Raw genomic sequence first — 21,507 nt, forward strand, 5'->3', positions numbered from 1 at the left:
TTCTATTATTAAAAGAACCGTCAGGAAAATTAGTTTCATCGAATTTTCAAATAAGAGAATCTAAAATTAATAGCCCTTTAAATCTATCTAAGTTGAAGATTAAAGAAGAAAATTCTGAAATAAAAGAATTAACAAAAAAGGTCGAAAAATTAAATGAAACCCTAAACACTAAATTATGACAATAAATAAAGAAGAAATATATGTAACTTATCAAGACAAGAAACAATAGCTCTTTGAAAGAGAAAATCGTTTGAATTATTTACAGTTTTCTGAAATAAATCAAAGAGCATTTGAAACTCTAAAAATAATCTATGACAAGTTAAAAAGAGAAGTTGAAGAGCTAGAAAAATTAATAGAATCTCTAGAAAATAGTAATGAATCAATAATAGAGTTTGCTTATTTATATCCAAGCTAAGCAGGTAGAAAAATTCATGACAATCTTTTCGAGTAGTATTTTATAAAGTAGCATCCAACTCAGAGACAAGCAACACCCAAGCCGTTTTATATTGCCCAATTTGGAACGCATAAGCTGAATTCTCATATTTACCGGCCCACCTGTTTGGAATACACACAAGGGAATTTGGTTTAACTTAATAATAATATTACTAATAATAAATAAATAAATAAAATTTTGATTTAACAATACTTGATTATTTAACTAAGAGTAAAGTACCAAATTTATCTACAAAAGATAATTTTCTCAACCAAATTACTTATAAAAAAAGGTGAATTTTATGTTGCCTATGACTTGGTGTCTAACTTTTGCCTAACTTATTTTTTATAGTAAATTTTGAATATTTAATAATTATTTACTTTTACACTTTTAAAATTAAATATTGATTTTTAACCCTTTTTGATAAATTAGGTAAACACTTTTAGGCACCATAACAATCACCATAAAAAAATAGTTAAATTACTTCAGTGGTCTTTATAGTATTTCCAAATTTATAATTAAGTCCCTATATTTTAAAAATTTTCAATTGGATCCTTACACTAGTTTTAATTTTGTAATTATATCATTCTTAATAGTAGACGTTACAAAAACATGTTTATCTATCCTATGTTAGTAGCGAATATATCTTGGCATATTCCATTAAGTTAAATGTTTTTAGGACGATAAGGATAATTACAAATTTAAAAGTAGTGTAGAGACTTAATTAAAAACTTTTAAGGGGTAGTGACTTAATTACAACCAATACCCCACCCTTCCACAAAAAAGACTTAATTTGTTCATGGGCAAGTTTAGATTTCTGTCTTTCATGGTAAATTTATTAGCATCATAAATTCATAATCATTCGTACTTTAGTTCTTAATCAATCAATCAATCGAAATTCAAGTAGAAACCATACCTGCACGCCTCACTTTCTGGAATCTGCAACTCCAAATTCTTTTCAAATGGTTGGAAAACCAAGTCCAACTTTCCATCATCTACTTTGTCTAGCGACGGAGGATCCCACTGATCATGAAAAAAGAACAATGATTCCTTTTATTTTTCATCTTTTAAATTGAAAACAAGTTTATAGACACGATCCTTCATAATTAGAGAAAAGAGAAAAGAAAAGAGAAAAAAGCACATTTAAAAACAAATCCCTTGTAATGATAGACTTAATAGCAAGTCTTGTAATTTACACAGCATTCAAGACTTGTTCTGTAAATCATACCATGTCCATGGTTTTCTCGGACATGATTTCCATTTCTTAACTTGATTTTGATGCACATGTAAATGTGTATTTGCCATCCAAACATGGGCAGTAGTTCCTAGTAAAGTAAAGGATTTCACCAGGATCAATAAAATGCAAAACAATTTCCATTTTTAATGTTATGCAGCATCCAATGGTAAAACTCCTTTTACTTTAGAGGATCCAAATTCGTGTTTTTGAAGCAATTTTTTGTTTGTCACAAGAAATGTTCTTTGATGTGGGTTGAATATAGTTAAGGTAGCTAGTTTAGGATAAGACTATTTAAGATTAGAAGAATTTAATAAAATGTGGAAAAGAAGTCATTAATCTTGGGGCATGCATATTTAGAACAAAAGAGAAAAAGAGAAAGAATACCTTTGGAGCATTATCCTTATCAACTGTGAGAGCTCTAATACCCTTCTCATCAAAAGACACAAAATTTTGCCTCAGATTTTAGTACAGATGACATCAAAATGTAAAACTGAGCAGCCTCTTTTGTGTCTAAAATTTGTTCTGAAATTCAATAAGCATACTACAATTACCTCATACATATCCTCGGATATTGTACTTCGTAGTATATTCATTGTTAATCTAAATTCCTTTTTTAGACATTCAGACAGTGTTTCATTCCTTCCGTCGCGAACCTGCACATATATTCAAGATGCTGCTTGACTGCATATCGAGCAACACGAAAATCTCCAAGTAGCATGTAGAACTTATTTTATTGATTCATTCACATAACGTCCAAAGGCTAGGGATTATTTCTGTTTTTTGTCCTCATTAATCTCATTTAAATTCCAAAAGGAAGTAATTCGGAAAACTAGCATAAAAAACATTGTAGCTTTTAAATACAAAGAAAAACTTAAAATATTCTTCTGCTTCATTAAGCATGAATTTTATATGCCCAAAAAATAATGAAATGAATGGAGTTCTAGAATCCAGTCTCAGATCATGGGAAATATATATAACGAAGTCCTTACCGATCTTAGTACTATTTTCAATGCGGTCGGTGATGTTCTTTTCATTCCTTTCAAAACTGTAGCTATCCATCCATTTCCTTCTTTGTTTGCTTCGGCTTCCTTTAGATAAAAAGCATACAGTCATACGTAGCTGAAAGAGAACATGAACACGAAATAAGAAAATAATGTGTAAGGAACTTGTAAGAAACTTACCAAAGATTTTATAATTTCTTCAATGGAATTTTTAGAGAAGCATTCATCAATTACTGACTGCCTGAAAATCTCCAAATACTGTCATTAATACAGTGCAATTTTCGGTTAATCAGAAAAGAAATTTGGATATCAATGATGAAATAGTGATTACTTGTTTAAGATACTGTCTTCATCAGGTTTGACTTCTGAAGAAAATTCTTCAATCACTGATCTTACAGCATTCTCATCACCGGAATTTAGGCTAATCAGTCGCTTCTCAAGTTCCACAATTTTCTGGTCCATATAAAATGTTATTATTATTTATCAAATTAACCCTCGAAGTCCATTTTATATCTACTGATTAGAAAATAGTATCTGACAATGTTCATCTTTGAATACCAAATCAGGCCTCAATTAAGCTGTAGCAAACGATAAATTAAAAACAAAATACTTAAGTTGTAGGAATGCAGATCCTTATAAAGCACTTTTTCGGGAAACATACGCCTGTATTTCACCCTACCCCACTTTGTTCTCTCTCATTTATATCCTTGGATCAATGTCCTCTGATCAGGTAAGGGAAAGTGGAAATAAAATAATTCAAGTTTCTGAAGTTTTGGCATAGTGTTGGAATGTGTTCAACTACAACACAAACTATTGGTTTACCAATTCCAAAGAAAATAGAATTATCAATGTCATTTACAAAAGTAAGCCAGAATTCCGAAGAGTTACAGGCACAACTATTATTGCAGTGTCTATACTAAAGAACCAATTTCTGTGCACATATTATTAACTTAAAGAGATAGGGACTGACTCCATGTGATTTTCCTACATTAACTAGCTTGTGCCCTTGGGCTTTCCAACAATTAATTGTGAATATATTTACAGTAGCATTTTCATGCAATAAAAATTATGCCGATTCCAGCTACAGGAAAAAGATAGTTAAAGTACTACAATTGATCATGAAAGATTATCACACTCATAAATCTGATTATAAAATAATTAAAACTAACTTGTAACCATGAAAGATTGCCTCCCTTAGACAAATCTAACCAATTGTTAACTGCTCAGTAATATGCCGTTAGTGAATGATCCCACATATACGGTTAACGATTGGTTAAATTGTCTAAAGGAAGCAAAATATAACCGATTGTTAATTCACCTTTTATAGTGAGTTTCGGTACTTTATTCGGAGATTATCGAACCTCAGAGGAGACAAAATGAGTTGCCAATCCTGCTGCAACTAATTCCTTCCCATTCAACCGTGCTCCAGTGAGTGCCAAGAATTCACCTGCAAATTTTATTGTGCATTATCATCTCTACAATTTTGTTTGTGACCTACTAACATGTTTCACTCTTCTTTTCTTTAATATCATTTAACAGGAAAAAAAAAGAAAAAAGAAATGGCTGTTGTAATATAAGATTAAAAATATGGAGGAACAAGTGTTCTTGGGGTGTTCTGTTTTACACTTACTTTATATATTTTTCCCAAAGTAATTCCCAATCTAATCCTAGATAGAAAACACAAGGCATAAAATAGTCGCTTAAGATTTAAGAGGGACAATTTCATCCCTTACCACTTGCCGGAAAACAAGTTCATCTCTCGGAATTAACAAATATAGACATATTAGTCCTTCCATATATGGAATGAGGGGTGAATTTCGCCATTTTAAAATCCCATTGGTTAAATACAAGGAAGAGAAGGAATTCTTATGTAAATGTGGTTACCTAAATGACCCGGTAAGCAAGAATGGCTGTAAGAGAATCCACAATCAGTATGAAATCCAAAACTTGCTTCAGGAGTGGCAAAAACCTGTCAAAGCATTTGTTTTTCACACACCACAAAATCAACCAATAACACTTTCTAAACAAATTTAATATGAAATTATGCAGAAACTAATCTCTAATAAGATTGTTTAAGTAGTTTTGTACACATGATAATATACATTTTTCGTTCGTTTCTGAAAGAATTAATCAAAACCAAGCAAGTGCTAAATACCCACAGTTTTTTCAGTAACAACTGAGAACTTCATAGGGACCATCAAAGCTGCACCTCCACCCATTGAAATTCCATGAACAAGAGCAACCTGTTATAGGAATAACAACATTGTAGACATGGTAATATCACTTTCTGAAGCATATTGGTAAAGAAGAAACTGCAATTAATTAAGATCCTAAACAGAACCTGGGTTTTCTTGTAGGTCTCAATGTGATGGCAAAGCCAATAATATCTATAGACCACTTCAAGGCATGAATCCTCTGTCCAAAATGAGAATTTATGATCATGGAAAACACTCCCTTTTGTTATAATTAAGCACATTGATTATCATTTTGTTCTAAAAAAAAAAAGATCTTTTTTCGAGTTATCTTTTTTTAAAAGATCTTATAGAAAAGTAAAAGTAATTTTATGTTTGGGTATCTCGTGCAAAAAATTCTTTTTATCTATCAATTATGTTTGGGTATAACAATATAAAAGTAATTTTTTGTTTATTTATTATATGAAAAACATCTTTTTTTTAAGAGAAAAAGATCTTTAAACAAAAGATGTAAATTACAGCTTTTCAAAAAAAATTTTTTTTTTATTTATTTATTTTTGAAACAAAGGAAGCTCAACACAATAAAGTGGAGCATACAAAACCAGAAAATAAAAGAAGTCTGCCTACACAAGAGATATCAATTCCCTTGGCATCCCCAGTAATGCCATTAACACCCACATGGATCACTGGAAGTCCATTCTTGGTAGCTCAAAACCATCCTGCGTTGTATTTCCTCAACACCTGCATCTTTATTCTTGAAAATTCTATCGTTCCGTTCCCACCAGATGTTCCAGATCACTACAAAAAACCCAGTCAGCCACTTCCTCTGCTCTTGTTTTCTACTGTGCATTCCAGTCCAACTTTCAAACAGCCCTTTCATGGTACCAGGAACAGCCCAAGCTGTACGAAAATACCTCAACCAAGTGCACCACACCTGCCATGTAACCTCACATAGAAGAAATAAATGCTGCATAGATTCTATCTCCTTTTTACACAGAACACAAACATTATCACTATTAGGAATAACACCCAATCTGCTCAACCGCTCCTTGGTGTTAACTCTACCAACTAGCACAAACCATCCAAATAGCTCCACTCTCGGAGGTACCACGCTTATCCAAATTGCACTGGTGAAACTATAGCTTGTGATCTCATCCATCAGAGATTCTGATTGAATGACCTGCAAAAAGGAACTAGTAGAAAATACACCCTTCTTATCAAACTTCCACACAATATTATCCTCCTGATCCGTTGATGGCTTAATTGGCCTTAATGTAACAACCCTGATTTTCGAGTACATGAGATCTTTTCTGAAAGTACGGATTTCTCCGGAAGATCAGTAAAGGGATCACCTCTGCTATATCATCAAGTATCTCAATCCTCATTATTATTATGTCATCCTTAAGCTAGAACCTCCTTTGAGACAAGCTCGATAAAGCAATCGCGAAGAACCTAGTTTTTGAACCGTATCGGTTGGCAGTTTTGATTCTGATTTTCGTAAATAGTCTCTGTTTGACGAACCGAACTCGATTCATGAGAGGAGAGAGATAATAGTATAATATTATCATTATATTAGTATTAGAAAATTCTTGAATGACATCATAAGGTTACCTGGTCTATTTTTGTTAAAAACAGAAAATCGGTTTAACCGGATTTACGGTTTACTGGTGCAGCTTAGCACCAGCACTCTCTGATGAATTTAGCAATGCTAAGGCCTCATTATACATGTTCTATTCTCATAATAAATATGCTACTAGTGTCATTTATGCTAGTAGCTCAGAAAATAATTTTTAGAGATGTTTTTACGAGTGTTCCGGTACACCTAGTTTTAGTAGTTGTACACAAGAGATATTTTAATATTATTTTAATCCACCTCCAAGCCAACCAATCACAACTCACCTTACACCCCCAAGACCTCCAAGGCTGTCTCATTTCATCATTTTGGCCGAAAATAACAAGAGAGAAAAGAGAGAAACTTTCATGAACACTTAATCTTCAAAGCTTGATTTCTTCTGAACTAAAACTCAAATCAAAATTCCGATTTCACCAAAATGATCCTCTCTTCTTCCTCTACATAACCATGTAACTTATCAAGGATGGAAATAAGGTGAGATGGCTGTCTCCCTCCCATTTCAATTCGGTTTTCAAGGAAAACCATGCAAAACATGTGTTTTCTTGGTTCTTCTTTAGGAATCATGCTTAACTTGACTTGAGGGCCAAGAAACATGAATTTCCAGCAAGTCTAAGGTGAGATATCTCTTCCTAACATACTGAGTGAGATTTGGTCAGTTGAGAGTTTTTGGATTTAAAGTTGTTCTTGATGTGATTTCAGAGGAAAAAGTGCTTAAGGACCACCTGAAAGTTTAACCGAATTAGGAGCAGCAAAACCAGGTAGGGATTGACGAATTTAATCTTGATTGATTGTGTTTGAGTTGTGTGATTATGATATGGTTTGGCTGTGCTTGAAATTGATTGTTTGTATGAGTAATTCTTGTTGAAATTTTGGTGAAAATTTGATAAAATTTGATGAAATTCAAGCTATGAATGTGTGTTCTTGTGGCTGCTGGAAAACGAAACCCTAGAACTTAAATTGAGGTTCAATTTGTGTTAAAATCATGTAGAAAAGATGGGGTTTTAGTGGCTGGAAATTTATTTTGAATTATGGTAAAAATCGGTTGCTGAAAAGACTGAAAAACGGGTAAAAACAAAGAAAGAATCTGAAGAATTTACGAAGAACACGAAGAACACTAGAAGAACAATGAAGAACACCTTTTTGATCCATAAAAGGGCAAGGAAGTAAATATTTTGGTGTTTGCAGGGTTATTTTGTAATTTCCAAAAGTTAGGGTGGTAAAAGTAGAAATATTAAAAGTTACGGGTGGTAAAAAATAAATTTTAAAGGTTAAAGGTTAAAGTAAAGTTAATTTTCAAAAATTTAATAATAAAATAATAAATAAAAATAATAAAATAATACGGAAAAGGCAGTTTTCTGTAAAAGCTTTAGAAAGACAACTTTAAGCGCAGAATCTCATAATTACCTTCATAAAACACTTAGGGAGTGGTAAGAACATATTAGTGAGGCAAAGATAAAAGAAAGATAAAAAGTTAAAGAAAAGATAAAAACTAAAGAGAAGTCTGTAAGCTTTTAATAACAGAAAAACAGACAGAAATTAGTGAATGAACTAGGGCAACATAGTTAGTCCTTGAGTTGCGACTAGGGTTAGGTATTATATGAAAAGTTAAACTGTTTCAGTATAAACTTAATGAACCTATACTTGGGACAGGCGAACTATTCATACCGAAATTTGCATAAACTTTAAATACAAACGTTAAGTAGAGAAATCAGAGCAGAATAGAGAAACACAGAAAACAGAGAAACCAGAGTAAAGTAAAGAGATAAAGAGAAAAAGAGTAATATAGATACAGATGAAAAGAGTAATCAGAGAAGAGATAAAAGATACAGAGAACAGAGTAATTAAAACAGAGTAAAGAGATACAGAGAAAAGAGAAACCAGAACAGAGTAAAGAGATATAAAGAGAAGAGTAATATATATATATATATATATTAGTTGCTTGATGCAACCCAGAGCTATATTTATATATATATATATTAGTTGCTTGATGCAACCCAGAGCCTCTGTAGGGAAACTAAGTTACCTACAGCCATTTTCCGCTTCCCCAGAGCAGAGCAGAGTATATATATATTTTCCTGCAATAAGCAGAGGCTGTCTCAAATGAGCGGCTATTATTATATGCGCATTTATTTAGGAACGGAAAATCGTATCCGAAAAATCGGGATTACTCGTGACCGGGTGAATGTCGGGATTGCGGGTAGCTAACCGACACATGAGCTCATGGCTTGCGCTAGGGCTAGACATGCATCATTCTTGTCTGCGTATCATTCTCTGTTGCATTCCTTTCTATGTGTGATCTACTTCTTTATGTTTGTCTGCTTGTATGCTATTTATGTGTTTTATTTTCTTGTATTCTTTTGTTTGTGTTCTGCTTTCTGTTGTCTCTACTTTTTCTTTCTATCTTTATCTTCTGTTTACTGCTTTGCTATATTATGTTATTCGTCTACTAATCGACCCCAAATTAATGAACTTAACTAATAACCCCGGCCCTACTAAGAACTCCCCAGTTCTTACCCCTTCTCTCTCCCTTCCCCCTTCAGATGGAAGTAAGAGTGCCTTACCGTAGTTCGTTGATGATGGTTCTGCAAAGAGGATTATGCTCTAGATAGTCTTCTGAGTCTAGGGTGAATATCGTTCTCTGATTATATGTATATACTGCGAGACCAGCCAATGTCTGCACCCTGTTTGTATGCGCACTTTAACCTAAATCCTGTGTACGAGATTCCTATTGTGTGGCTACTTCATGAGGTACCAGAGAGACGTCATGTGGAAAAGTCTGATCATACAGAGGAGTAGCAGATATGTTCTATCTTTTGATAACGTTCCACCTAACTTGAGTTTTGAAGACCTAGAACGTACTTTCCCTCGCTTTAGTAGTTTAGAGGGACTAGGTGAGTATAGAGTCTAGGCTAACCTAGGTGCCAGCTTAGGGACCTTTTGAAAAGGTCAGGACCTGGGATGTTGTATGTATATACATGTATATAGATATTATTTAGCTATATCTAGGGGTGTTCTAACTAACAGTCTATATTCTAATAAAGGCTGAATCACCGAATGTTGTCAACTACTTGTGATGTATTTATGTGTGGTTGTTTATAACTATTTTATCTGTTATTATTTGTGAATTGATTATAAATGATTCTGTCCATTAATCCAAACGTTTTCAAAAAAAAAATATTACACCTCGCAAGTTGACTACGCTTTTAACAACGAATCAGGCTCATATGATAAATAATAGATAATAATTAGGAAGACAAATTGGTAGCGCTCAATTTCCGGTATGATCTAGACATATTGAAAATTAGGTCGTTACAATTTGGTATCAGAGCAGTTCGTTCCCAGTAGAGCCTGGGGAGTGGACTGACTATGCTTCATTGCATACTCTGTTGTGTGTCTCATGCGTATAGGATATCCTAGTGATATATGTTGCATGATTGTTTCTGTGTTTTTATTTTGGGAATGTTCACACTTGACTTGAAGTGTTAAGACTGATCACCTTAACAATTATTGTTTGGTGTAAACAGGACCACAATGGGTTCACGGAGACGAGGCGTATGAGAAGGAATTCCTAATGTTAACTACGAGAGGGAATTGGAAACGTTTATGGCTACCATGAACAACGCGGTTGAAGTAGTGCGGGAAGCTGCGGTAACAGCGGCTAGGGCTGTTGAACGTCTTGGAGTGAGAAATGGGAATGATGAGAATAACTTAGGGCATCCTGAAAGACCTATGACCCTTGCGATATTTCTGAAGGTTAATCCGCTTAAGTTCAAGGGTACACTCGTTACGACTGACACTGATAATTGGTTTCAAGGTATTGAACGATCACTGAGAGTGCAACATGTTCCGAAAGGACAATACATGGAGTTTGCTACTTATATGCTCGAGGGAGAAGCTGAGTACTGGTGGCAGGGGATACAACGACTGCTACAACAGAATGAAAATGACATTCCTTGGGATATCTTTAGGGACGAATTTTATAAAAATTATTTTCTGGGAGCAGCACGAGATGCTAAGGAGATGGAGCTTATGCAGTTGAAACAAGGGGATATGACTATTGCTGAGTATGCCCGTAAGTTCGATGACTTGTGTCGTTTCTCCAAGATTTGTCAAGGGAACCCAGAAGACTTTGAAGAATGGAAGTGTTTAAAGTTTGAAGGAGGACTCCGAGAAGAACTGATGAATTCTGTTGTTTCGCTAGAGATATGAAATTTTGCTGAACTGGTGAATAAAAGTAAACTAGTGGAAGAATGTTCAAAGAAGGTGGCGATAGCTCGAGCAAGATGTAGGGAGGATTCACAAAGAGACTTTGTTCAAAATTTAGCCCCTCAAGGTCGCAACTTTAAAGCCATTGGTCAATTCCAGTGTTGGAATGGAAACCACCGAGATGTCAGCCTTTTAACTCGCAATAATGGTAGTGACAATAACCGTGACATTGAACAAGGACATGAGAGTCAACCTCACCAAGCTCAAAGTGGTGTAGTATGCCTAACTTGTGGAAAGCATCATGGTAGTAGGATTTGCCGGTTCAGAACAGGTTTATGTTACTACTGTAATAAGGAAGGACATCGGGCAAGAGACTGTCGAAAAAGAATGGTAGATGAGTCCGCTGGCAATACTATAAAGTTTGGATTTATCGCTCGAGGTAAAGTAAGGCAAGGCAATGGTAAACGAGCCCATCAGGCTTACATAAACCCTACATGTAAGCAATGCGGAAAAGAGCATAGTAACAGGTCTTGCCAGTTTGGATCACCTAACTGCTACACTTGTCGAGAACTTGGACACGTTGCCAAGGATTGTCCGAAGGGATTTACTCGAAATCCAGTCAGAACCCAACAACAAGGACGAGTGTTTGTTATCACTATTGACGATGTTGTGCAATCGGATGCCCTCATTCAAGGTCAGGTTATGTCAAGAATCGATTTCTAACTGTACTGTATGATTCGGGTGCATCGCATTCTTTATTTCTCTAACTATTGCTTACGAGTTAGGATTATATTTCTTTAAATTGAATTTTTACTTGATTGTCCATACACCTGCATCCCAAAATGCTTTGACCAGTTTAGTGTGCCTGCAAGTACCATTCGCGATTAGGAACAGGACTTTTATACACGATCTAATCTATTTGCCACTATATGGTTTAGAAGTTATTTTAGGATTAGATTGGTTATCTAAGTATCATGTTTTCCTTGATTATTTTAAAAGAACTGCTGTTATTCCATCTGATAGTCTATGTACTAAACCATTTCTATCCCACACCTTATATCTGAATTCTGTAAGAGTTACCTTAGGCGGGAGTGATTGTGAGGGGTACGTTCTGTTAGTGGCTAGCTCGAATGATAGTGAATTAAGCTTAGAAGAAATCTGAATGATGAAGGAATTTCCTGATGTTTTCTTGGACGACATACCTGAGTCTCCTCCTCAGCAAGAGATAGAATTTAGCATTGATCTAGTACCTGGAGCCGGACCGATTTCCATAGCACTGTACTGGATGTCACCATTGCTTGCAGAGCTGAAGAAGCTGTGAGATAGGATCGTAGTGGCCTATGGAGGTACAAGAAAAGAATTTGTGTGCCTAACTCTGGAGAATTGCGATAAAAGATTCTTGTTGAAGCTCACCAAAGTAGATTTTCTATGCATCCTGGAGTGACAAAGATGTATCGAGATTTGAAACAAATGTTCTGGTGGCCGGGCTTAAAGAAAGAAGTAGCTGATTATGTCTCAAAATGTTTAACCTGCCTGAAGATGAAGGTGGAACATCAGAAGCTGTCAGGAACCCTGCAACCCTTAGAGATACCACAATGGAAATGGGAGCAGATTTCTATGGATTTTGTCACCGGATTTCCAAGGACCTCAACTGGACACGATGCCATCTGGGTAATTGTGGACAGGTTGACAAAGTCAGCGCACTTCCTTCCGATTCGAGTTGACTATACTTTAGAAAGGCTGGAATGAATATATATATTCAAGGAATCGTACGACTACATGGGATACCTTCATAAATTGTCTCAGATCAAGTTTCGAGGTTTATTACTAGATTTTGGGGAGCTTTTCAAAAAGCGTTGGAAACAGAATTGCACACGAGTATAGCATACAATCCTCAGATAGACGGACAATCAGAGCAGACAATCCAGACGTTAGAAGACATGTTACGATCATGTATGATAGACAACCAAAGCAGCTGGGATAAGTATTTGATTTTGGTCAAATTCGTCTACAATAACAGTTTCCAATAAAGTATCGGGATGGCACCATATGAAGCTCTCTATGGAAGAAGATGTCGACACCATTGTATTGGAATGACGATGGAGAAGCTAGTGTCTTAGGTCCAGACTTAGTGTAAGAAACTACTGAGGAGATAAAGGAGATTTGTCAGAAGATCCAGACAGTACAAAGCCGTCAAAAGAGCTATGCCGATAATAGACGTAGACCCTTAGAGTTTAGTGATGGAAACCGTGTCTTTCTAGAAGTAACCTCGATTACTGGAATAGGTAGAGCCCTTAAGACTAAAAACCTTAACCCACGATACATAGAACCTTTCCAAATACTTAAAAGAGTCAGTCTAGTAGTTTATCAAATAGTCCTTCCTCCTTATTTATCAAACCTTCATGATGTTTTTCATGTCTCGCAACTTAAGAAATATATTCCCGACAAGAGTCACATTTTACAACCAGAGACAGTACAGTTATGAAATGATTTGACATATCAAGCATCACCGGTTCAAATCGTAGAAAGAAGTGATAAGTAGCTAAAAGGCAAGACTGTTCGCTTAGTCAAAGTAGCATGGGAACCAAGAGGAGAGGAAGAGCACACTTGGGAACTGGAAGATAAGATGAAAGCTGATTACCCGCATTTATTCCTAGGTAACTGAAATTTTGAGGGCAAAATTTTCTTTTAGGAGGGTAGAATGTAACAACCCTGATTTTCGAGTACATGAGATCTTTTCTGAAAGTACGGATTTCTCCGGAAGATCAGTAAAGGGAACACCTCTGCTATATCATCAAGTATCTCAATCCTCATTATCATTATGTCATCCTTAAGCTAGAACCTCCTTTGAGACAAGCTCGATAAAGCAATCGCGAAGAACATAGTTTTTGAACCGTATCGGTTGGCAGTTTTGATTCTGATTTTCGTAAATAGTCTCTGTTTGACGAACCGAACTCAATTCATGAGAGGAGAGAGATAATAGTATAATATTATCATTATATTAGTATTAGAAAATGCTTGAATGAAATTATAAGGTTACCTGGTCTATTTTTGTTAAAAACAGAAAATCGGTTTAACCGGATTTACGGTTTACTGGTGCAGCTTAGCACCAGCACTCTCTGATGAATTTAGCAATGCTAAGGCCTCATTATACATGTTATATTCTCATAATAAATATGTTACTAGTGTCATTTATGCTAGTAGCTCAAAAAATAATTTTTAGAGATGTTTTTACGAGTGTTCCGGTACACCTAGTTTTAGTAGTTGTACACAAGAGATATTTTAATATTATTTTAATCCACCTCCAAGCCAACCAATCACAACTCACCTTACACGTGAATTTCCAGCAAGTCTAAGGTGAGATATCTCTTCCTAACATACTGAGTGAGATTTGGTCAGTTGAGAGTTTTTGGATTTAAAGTTGTTCTTGATGTGATTTCGGAGGAAAAAGTGCTTAAGGACCACCTGAAAGTTTAACCGAATTAGGAGCAGCAAAACCAGGTAGGGATTGACGAATTTAATCTTGATTGATTGTGTTTGAGTTGTGTGATTATGATATGATTTGGCTATGCTTGAAATTGATTGTTTGTATGAGTAATTCTTGTTGAAATTTTGGTGAAAATTTGATGAAATTTGATGAAATTCAAGCTATGAATGTGTGTTCTTGTGGCTGCTGGAAAACGAAACCCTAGAGCTTAAATTGAGGTTCAATTTGTGTTAAAATCATGTAGAAAAGATGGGGTTTTAGTGGCTGGAAATTTATTTTGAATTATGGTAAAAATCGGTTGCTGAAAAGACTGAAAAACGGGTAAAAACAAAGAAAGAATCTGAAGAATTTACGAAGAACACGAAGAACACTTTGAGTGTGGTGAAGAACAATGAAGAACACCTTTTTGATCCATAAAAGGGCAAGGAAGTAAATATTTTGGTGTTTGGGGGGTTATTTTGTAATTTCCAAAAGTTAGGGTGGTAAAAGTAGAAATATTAAAAGTTACGGGTGGTAAAAAATGAATTTTAAAAGTTAAAGGTTAAAGTAAAGTTAATTTTTGAAAATTTAATAATAAAATAATAAATAAAAATAATAAAATAATGAGAAAAAGGCAGTTTTCTGTAAAAGCTTTAGAAAGACAACTTTAAGCGCAGAATCTCATAATTACCTTCATAAAACACTTTGGGAGTGGTAAGAACATATTAGTGAGGCAAAGATAAAAGAAAGATAAAAAGTTGCAGAAAAGATAAAAACTAAAGAAAAGTCTGTAAAGTTTTAATAACAGAAAAACAGACAGAAATTAGTGAACGAACTAGGGCAACATAGTTAGTCCTTGAGTTGCGACTAGGGTTAGGTATTATATGAAAAGTTAAACTATTTCATTATAGACTTAATGAACCTATACTTGGGACTGGCGAACTATTCATACCGAAATTTGCATAAACTTTATATACATACGTTAAGCAGAGAAATCAGAGCAGAGTAGAGAAACTCAGAAAACAGAGAAACCAGAGTAAAGTAAAGAGATAAAGAGAAAAAGAGTAATATAGATACAGATGAAAAGAGTAATCAGAGAAGAAAAAAGAGATACAGAGAACAGAGTAATTAAAACAGAGTAAAGAGATACAGAGAAAAGAGAAACCAAAACAGAGTAAAGAGATATAAAGAGAAGAGTAATATAATATAAAGAGCTATATATATATATATATATTAGTTGCTTGATGTAACCCAGAGCTATATTTATATATATATTAGTTGCTTGATGCAACCCAGAGCTATATATATATATATATTAGTTGCTTAATGCAACCCAGAGCCTCTGTAGGAAAACTAAGTTACCTACAGCCATTTTCCGCTTCCCCAGAGCAGAGCAGAGAATATATATATTTTCCTGCAGTAAGCAGAGGCTGTCTCAAATGAGCGGCTATTATTATATGCGCATTTATTTAGGAACGGAAAATTGTATTCGGGAAATCGGGATTACTCGTGACCGGATAAATGTCGGGATTGCCTTCCCCAGAGCAGAGCAGAGTATATATATATTTTCCTGCAGTAAGCAGAGGCTGTCTCAAATGAGCGGCTATTATTATATGCGCATTTATTTAGGAACGGAAAATCATATCCGGAAAATCGGGATTACTCGTGACCTGGTAAATGTCGGGATTGCGGGCAGCTAACCGACACATGAGCTCATGGCCTGCGCTAGGTCTAGACATGCATCATTCTTGTCTGCGCATCATTCTCTGTTGCATTCCTTTCTGTGTGTGATCTACTTCTTTATGTTTGTCTGCTTGTATGCTATTTGTGTTTTATTTTCTTGTATTCTTTTGTTTGTGTTCTGCTTTCTGTTGTCTCTACTTTCTCTTTCTATCTTTATCTTCTGTTTACTGCATTGCTATGTTATGTTATTCGTCTACTAATCGACCCCAAATTAATGAACTTAACTAATAACCCCGGCCCTACTAAGAACTCCCCAGTTCTTACCCCTTCTCTCTCCCTTCCCCCTTCAGATGGAAGTAAGAGTACCTTACCGTAGTTCGTTGATGATGGTTCTGCAAAGGGGATTCTGCTCTAGATAGTCTTCTGAGTCTAGGGTGAATCTCGTTCTCTGATTATATGTATATATTGCGAGACCAGCCAACATCTGCACCCTGTTCGTCTGCGCACTTTAACCTAAATCCTGTGTACGAGATTCCTATTGTGTGGTTACTTCATGAGGTACCAGAGAGACGTCCTGTGGAAAAGTCTGATCATGCAGAGGAGTAGCAGATGATGTTCTATCTTTTGATAACGTTCTACCTAACTTGAGTTTTGAAGACCTAGAACGTACTTTCCCTCGCTTTAGTAGTTTAGAGGGACTAGGTGAGTATAGAGTCTAGGCTAACCTAGGTGCCAGCTTAGGGACCTCTTGAACAGGTCAGGACCTGGGATGTTGTATGTATATACATGTATATACATATTATTTAGCTATATCTAGGGGTGTTCTAACTAACAGTCTATATTCTAATAAAGGCTGAATCACCGAATGTTGTCAATTACTTGTGATGTATTTATGTGTGGTTGTTTATAACTGTTTTATCTATTATTATTTGTGAATTGATTATAAATGATTCTGTCCATTAATCCAAACGTTTTCAAAAAAAAATATTACACCTCGCAAGTTAACTACGCTTTTAACAACGAATCAGGATCATATGATAAATAATAGATAATAATTAGGAAGACAAATTGGTAGCGCTCAGTTTCCAGTATGATCTAGACATATTGAAAATTGGGTCGTTACACTTAACATCTCATGAAGTTGATGGACTAGTTCCAACTCCCATTGGAACAACTTCATCCTCCATTGAAAGTTCAAAATTCACTCTAACCCATCTCAAAACCCACAATCCCGTATCACATCACCTTGTTGGTTTGAAATGGAGAAGAGTCTTGGAAAGCTCGCGTTCAGAGGACCGCCTTGAATCCAGTTATCTTCCCAAAACAGGGTACTACTTCCATTCCCTACCTCCATTGCCAGGCCGCTAACCATTTTTTGTCGTACTCGATGTTCTTTCATATTCAATTGGCATATGTCTTTCCAGGGCCCTCCATTTACCGGTAGGGGCTGGTATGCTAGCATCGCATTTGGGTTCAAATTATAACATGAACAAACAATCTTCTTCCACAACGGGAAATCCTCCTTTGAAAACCGTCACCACCATTTAAACAGGAGCGCTGTGTTTCTAAGCACTGCATCCCTAACTCCCAAACCCCCAACATTTTTTGGTGCCTGAACCAGCTCCCACTTAACTAGGGGTATACCATAATTTCCATCCTCCTTACACCACAAAAAATGCCTCTGTAATGCAATCAGCTTATCAGCGACCGCCTTCGGCATCTTGTACAGACTAAGGTAGTACATTGGTAGGCTATTCAGCACTGATTTAATTAGGACAAGCTTACCTGCCTTGTTGAGAACCTTCGATTTCCATAAGCTAATCTTCTCTTCCACCTTATCTATGATCGGTTTCTAAGTCTTCACCAGGCGCGGGTTGGCTCCTAAAGAAATCCCAAGGTATCTAACAGGTAAGACAGCTTGCTTGCACCCCAGTATACCACATGCCTGATCAACCCATCCTTGCTCGCAGTTCACCGAGATCAAATTCGACTTATCAAAGTAGATACTCGAACCAGACATCAGCTCAAAACACCTCAACAACCTCTTATAATTTACAATCGTTTCTGTCTCTGGAGGACAGAACAGAATGGTATCATCTGCGAACTGGAGATGTGACAATTCAATATGATCTCCCCCTACCAGGGGCGGAGCAATGCGTCCGTTCCTAACAACTTCCCCCAACATTCGATGTAAAACATCGACCACAAGCACAAACAGAAGTGGCGAAAGAGGATCCCCTTGCCTCAGGCCGCTCTCCATATTGAACGGCTTAGATAGGGACCCGTTAATGAGGATTGACATAGTGGCTGTGCTGACACACTCCGTTACCCAATTCCTCCATCTTTGGCCAAAACCCATCTTCTATAACACAAGATCAACAAAGCTCCATCTGACTTTATCATAAGCTTTTTGAAAATCCAGCTTGATTATTGCCGCTTTCTTTCGTCGCGTCTTTAGCCAATGAGCCGTCTCACAGGCTATGAGCGCACCGTCATGAATTTTTCTGCCTTTGACGAATGCAGTCTGAGTCTCTCCTACCAGTCCCAGCATAACTGAGCTCATCTTTCTTACCAAGACCTTCGAAATTACCTTATACACACACCCCACCATACTAATTGGCTGAAAGTCTTTGATCTCCTTAGCACCCACAAATTTTGGGGCTAGTGTCACCCACGTGACATTCACATCCGTTGGTAACTTGGCACTTTGGAAGAACCCTATGACTACTGCAGTGAACTCCTGGCCAATGTCCTCCCAGCATTTCTTGATAAAGTTCAAATTGTATCTATTACTACCGGGCGCCTTAAACGAGTCACAGTCCCACACTGCCTCTCTAATCTCCTCCACAGTCGGTAAGGCCTCCAAAGCCTCAGCCTCCTTTCTACCAATCTGCTTTATCAACCCATCCCTAACACCAATCCTCGGAGTAGAGGCCTGCCTTTATAAATCCTTATAGAACCCCCTAATTGCAATTTTTATTCTTGCCTGATTCCTCACTAGCCGTCCATGAATCATCAGTGCATCAATTCTGTTACTCCATCTTCTAGCTGAAGCAATGTTAATGAAATACCTGGTATTCTTATCCATGTTTGTAGCATGTTTGGACCGAGACATCTGCTTCCAATGAATTTCCTTCCTAGTGTACCACTTTTCACAAAAGCCCACCAACGCCTTCCTTCTAACCTTCGTCGTACCATCATAGACTTCGTCACTAACCATAATATCAAGCTTCTTGATTTCATCTTCAAACTTCATTAGTCTCTAATCCATGTCACTAAAGTTATCCTTGTGCCATTTCCTCAATGGTGCAGTTAACGCCTTCAGTTTAGATGGGAACGGAACATCGCCTAAGCTTTGCCATTCAGTTTTCACCATCCTCAGAAAACCCTCGTGCGTAAACCAGAAATCCAGACTTCGGAAAGGACGAGGGTTTTTTATTTTTCTAGTACTTTTACTACTAGAAATTTGCCAAACACGCTAAAAAATAAAAAAGATCTTTTTTATTGAAAAAAGATCTTTTTTTATCAAAATAATGGCGCCCAAACAAGCACTAAATTAAGGAAATGATTAGGAACATCTTGATTTTAGACCAATTTGGATGATGCACATAAATTACCCTTTTTAAAAGAGTGCAATTGCTATTACTTTGTTTCATCATATTGCTCTAAAACTTTATAGAAAATGATGTACATACTCTTTTTCTTGCCATCATAGAATACTCTCAAATCACCTCCGGCACAAAAAGCCCTACCAGCACCCTGGAAAAAAAAGTGTGCAGAACGAAGCATACATAAGTGCCAATTAAACCAACATAATTACTTATTAGTCATTTTAATTATTCTAAAAAAATGAGATAAAAAATTGTCAGTTCTCTTTTTAGTTAATAACATCTATTTTTTTCCCTAAAGCAGAAATACAAAGATGAAGAGACATAAACCTAGATATTTTTTGTCCCCACTTTTAGGGTGTGTTTAGAACCAAATATTTTTGGAACTGATTTTTAATTTGATTTCCAACAAATTGAATTAGAAATGAATTATTGTGTTTGGAATTGATTATATAAAATAGAAATTGATTTGATTTGAGAGTTATATAATGATTTGATTTTACATTTTCATCCTTTATTTCCATACAAATTTTTATCACTACCAAGAACCACCGCTTACTACCGTTAGACCTCTACCACCTTTTCTCTTCTCCAAACCCTTCTCTTTTGTATTAATATACAAAAGGTAAAATTGATTTTTTATATTAATATGTTAGAGGGTCATCAGAATTTATTATTTTTTGCTTCAGTTGAAATTTAATATTTAAAAGTATAGGATAAAATAAGTTGTTGGATTACTAAACTAAAGAAGTTAAACTAAAGAAATTGAATTGATAATTAAGAGATCGCAAAAAACAGTAAATTCTAATGGCCCCCAAGCATTTCTCATTTTTTTAGGCTCTATAATAAAAGGACTCAATCAGAAAGCGAATTCATAACAAATAACGATTTTGTGCCAACAAATTCAGAAGATTATAAAGTAAATAACAACCTTTATGATGATTAGTTCTGCTTTGTCATCTATCTCCCACTTTTCCAAGTATGATGCCAGCAGAGAAATCTGAGATGAAATGAGACAGTAGCAATTAATTAAATGCTGAAAAATAACTTAGCCAAAATACTAAAAAAGTTAACAGGAGTGACCTACCAGTTCAGGTGAGATAGCATTCAATTGCTTAGGTCGGTTCAAAGTGATCAACCTTACATGATCTATCTCTTCTCCAATAACAACCTTAACACCAAAACCAGAAAAACCCTTTCGTTATTTACCAGTTACCACCATATGCTGTGTCAAGTGCCAAATAATCGCATGCATTCACATCACTAATTTTAATCTGTAATCTTAAAAAAGTATACGAGTAATGCTACATAATCAACAAAATTTATTATTTTTTTTGCCAACATTTGGCCAAATTAAAATATTTTTTGACTGATTTGACTAAATTTTTATCAAACAACTCTTAGTTATCAATTTTACGTAAAATTAATTACACCTTAATTTTCACCTTTATTTTATACTAAATTCTATGCCCTAGCATAAAAATAAAGTGTTGGCTAATATTGATAAAAAGTGTTGGTGCGCAAATATTTTTCATTTTGATAACCAATTTTACAATCAATTCTTGAGAGAAAACAGAATGAAAACTGTAGATAACGAAGAAACAAATGGGCAAATTGGAGACATTATTTTAGACTGGCTTGGCTGTTCATCTGGCGATGAAGCTGTAGGTGCCATTTACAGTGGGAAACGAGGTTGATGCAAATTCTGTACAATTAAACTACAAATAAGAGGTTATCTGATGAACTAATTTAAGAGCATAAAGGAAAGTGAAAATGATTTGAGTGCGAATATAATATGCCAAGAATTGTTGATTTAAACTGTAAGATTATGACGAAAAATATTTACCAGGACAAAATGCAAATGGAGAACTGAACCTCCAAGATAATAAGATGTGTCCACTTTTGATCCATAGAAATTGGGGTAGGAAACTTTCGGTGTCAACATACAGTCAACCAAATTGAGTGTCACAATCTAGAGTCAAATTTTCAACAACCCACTCTATTGACTTTGAAAATTTGAATTATTATGATAATCAAATATTATTAAA

General features: G+C 35.5%; 1 protein-coding gene across 1 annotated transcript; it reads right to left on the bottom strand.

Annotated features, from left to right (window-relative positions):
• On the bottom strand, positions 399-20,681 carry LOC107608001 (3-hydroxyisobutyryl-CoA hydrolase-like protein 5). The gene is made up of 15 exons (XM_021107767.1): positions 20,676-20,681; positions 20,547-20,630; positions 20,391-20,459; positions 19,547-19,610; positions 5,013-5,086; positions 4,831-4,914; positions 4,556-4,640; positions 4,033-4,118; positions 3,003-3,124; positions 2,852-2,912; positions 2,660-2,758; positions 2,222-2,323; positions 2,055-2,096; positions 1,350-1,456; positions 399-555 (listed from the first exon to the last, which is right to left on the bottom strand). Exons 1-15 carry the CDS (start codon positions 20,679-20,681, stop codon positions 456-458), a joined length of 1,185 nt encoding a protein of 394 aa, XP_020963426.1. The 3' UTR covers positions 399-455.

The sequence above is a fragment of the Arachis ipaensis genome, chromosome B07 (assembly GCF_000816755.2).
Source record: "Arachis ipaensis cultivar K30076 chromosome B07, Araip1.1, whole genome shotgun sequence".
NCBI lineage: Eukaryota > Viridiplantae > Streptophyta > Magnoliopsida > Fabales > Fabaceae > Arachis > Arachis ipaensis.

Bases quoted from the DNA above. Each gene is read 5' to 3' on its own strand.
- LOC107608001 (XM_021107767.1), bottom strand. The intron at 19,611-20,390 runs GTTGTTATTTAC...TTTTTTTTCCAG, and splicing joins CAGAACTAATCATCATAAAG to GGTGCTGGTAGGGCTTTTTG. The intron at 2,324-2,659 runs GTAAGGACTTCG...ATATATGTGCAG, and splicing joins TGAAAATAGTACTAAGATCG to GTTCGCGACGGAAGGAATGA.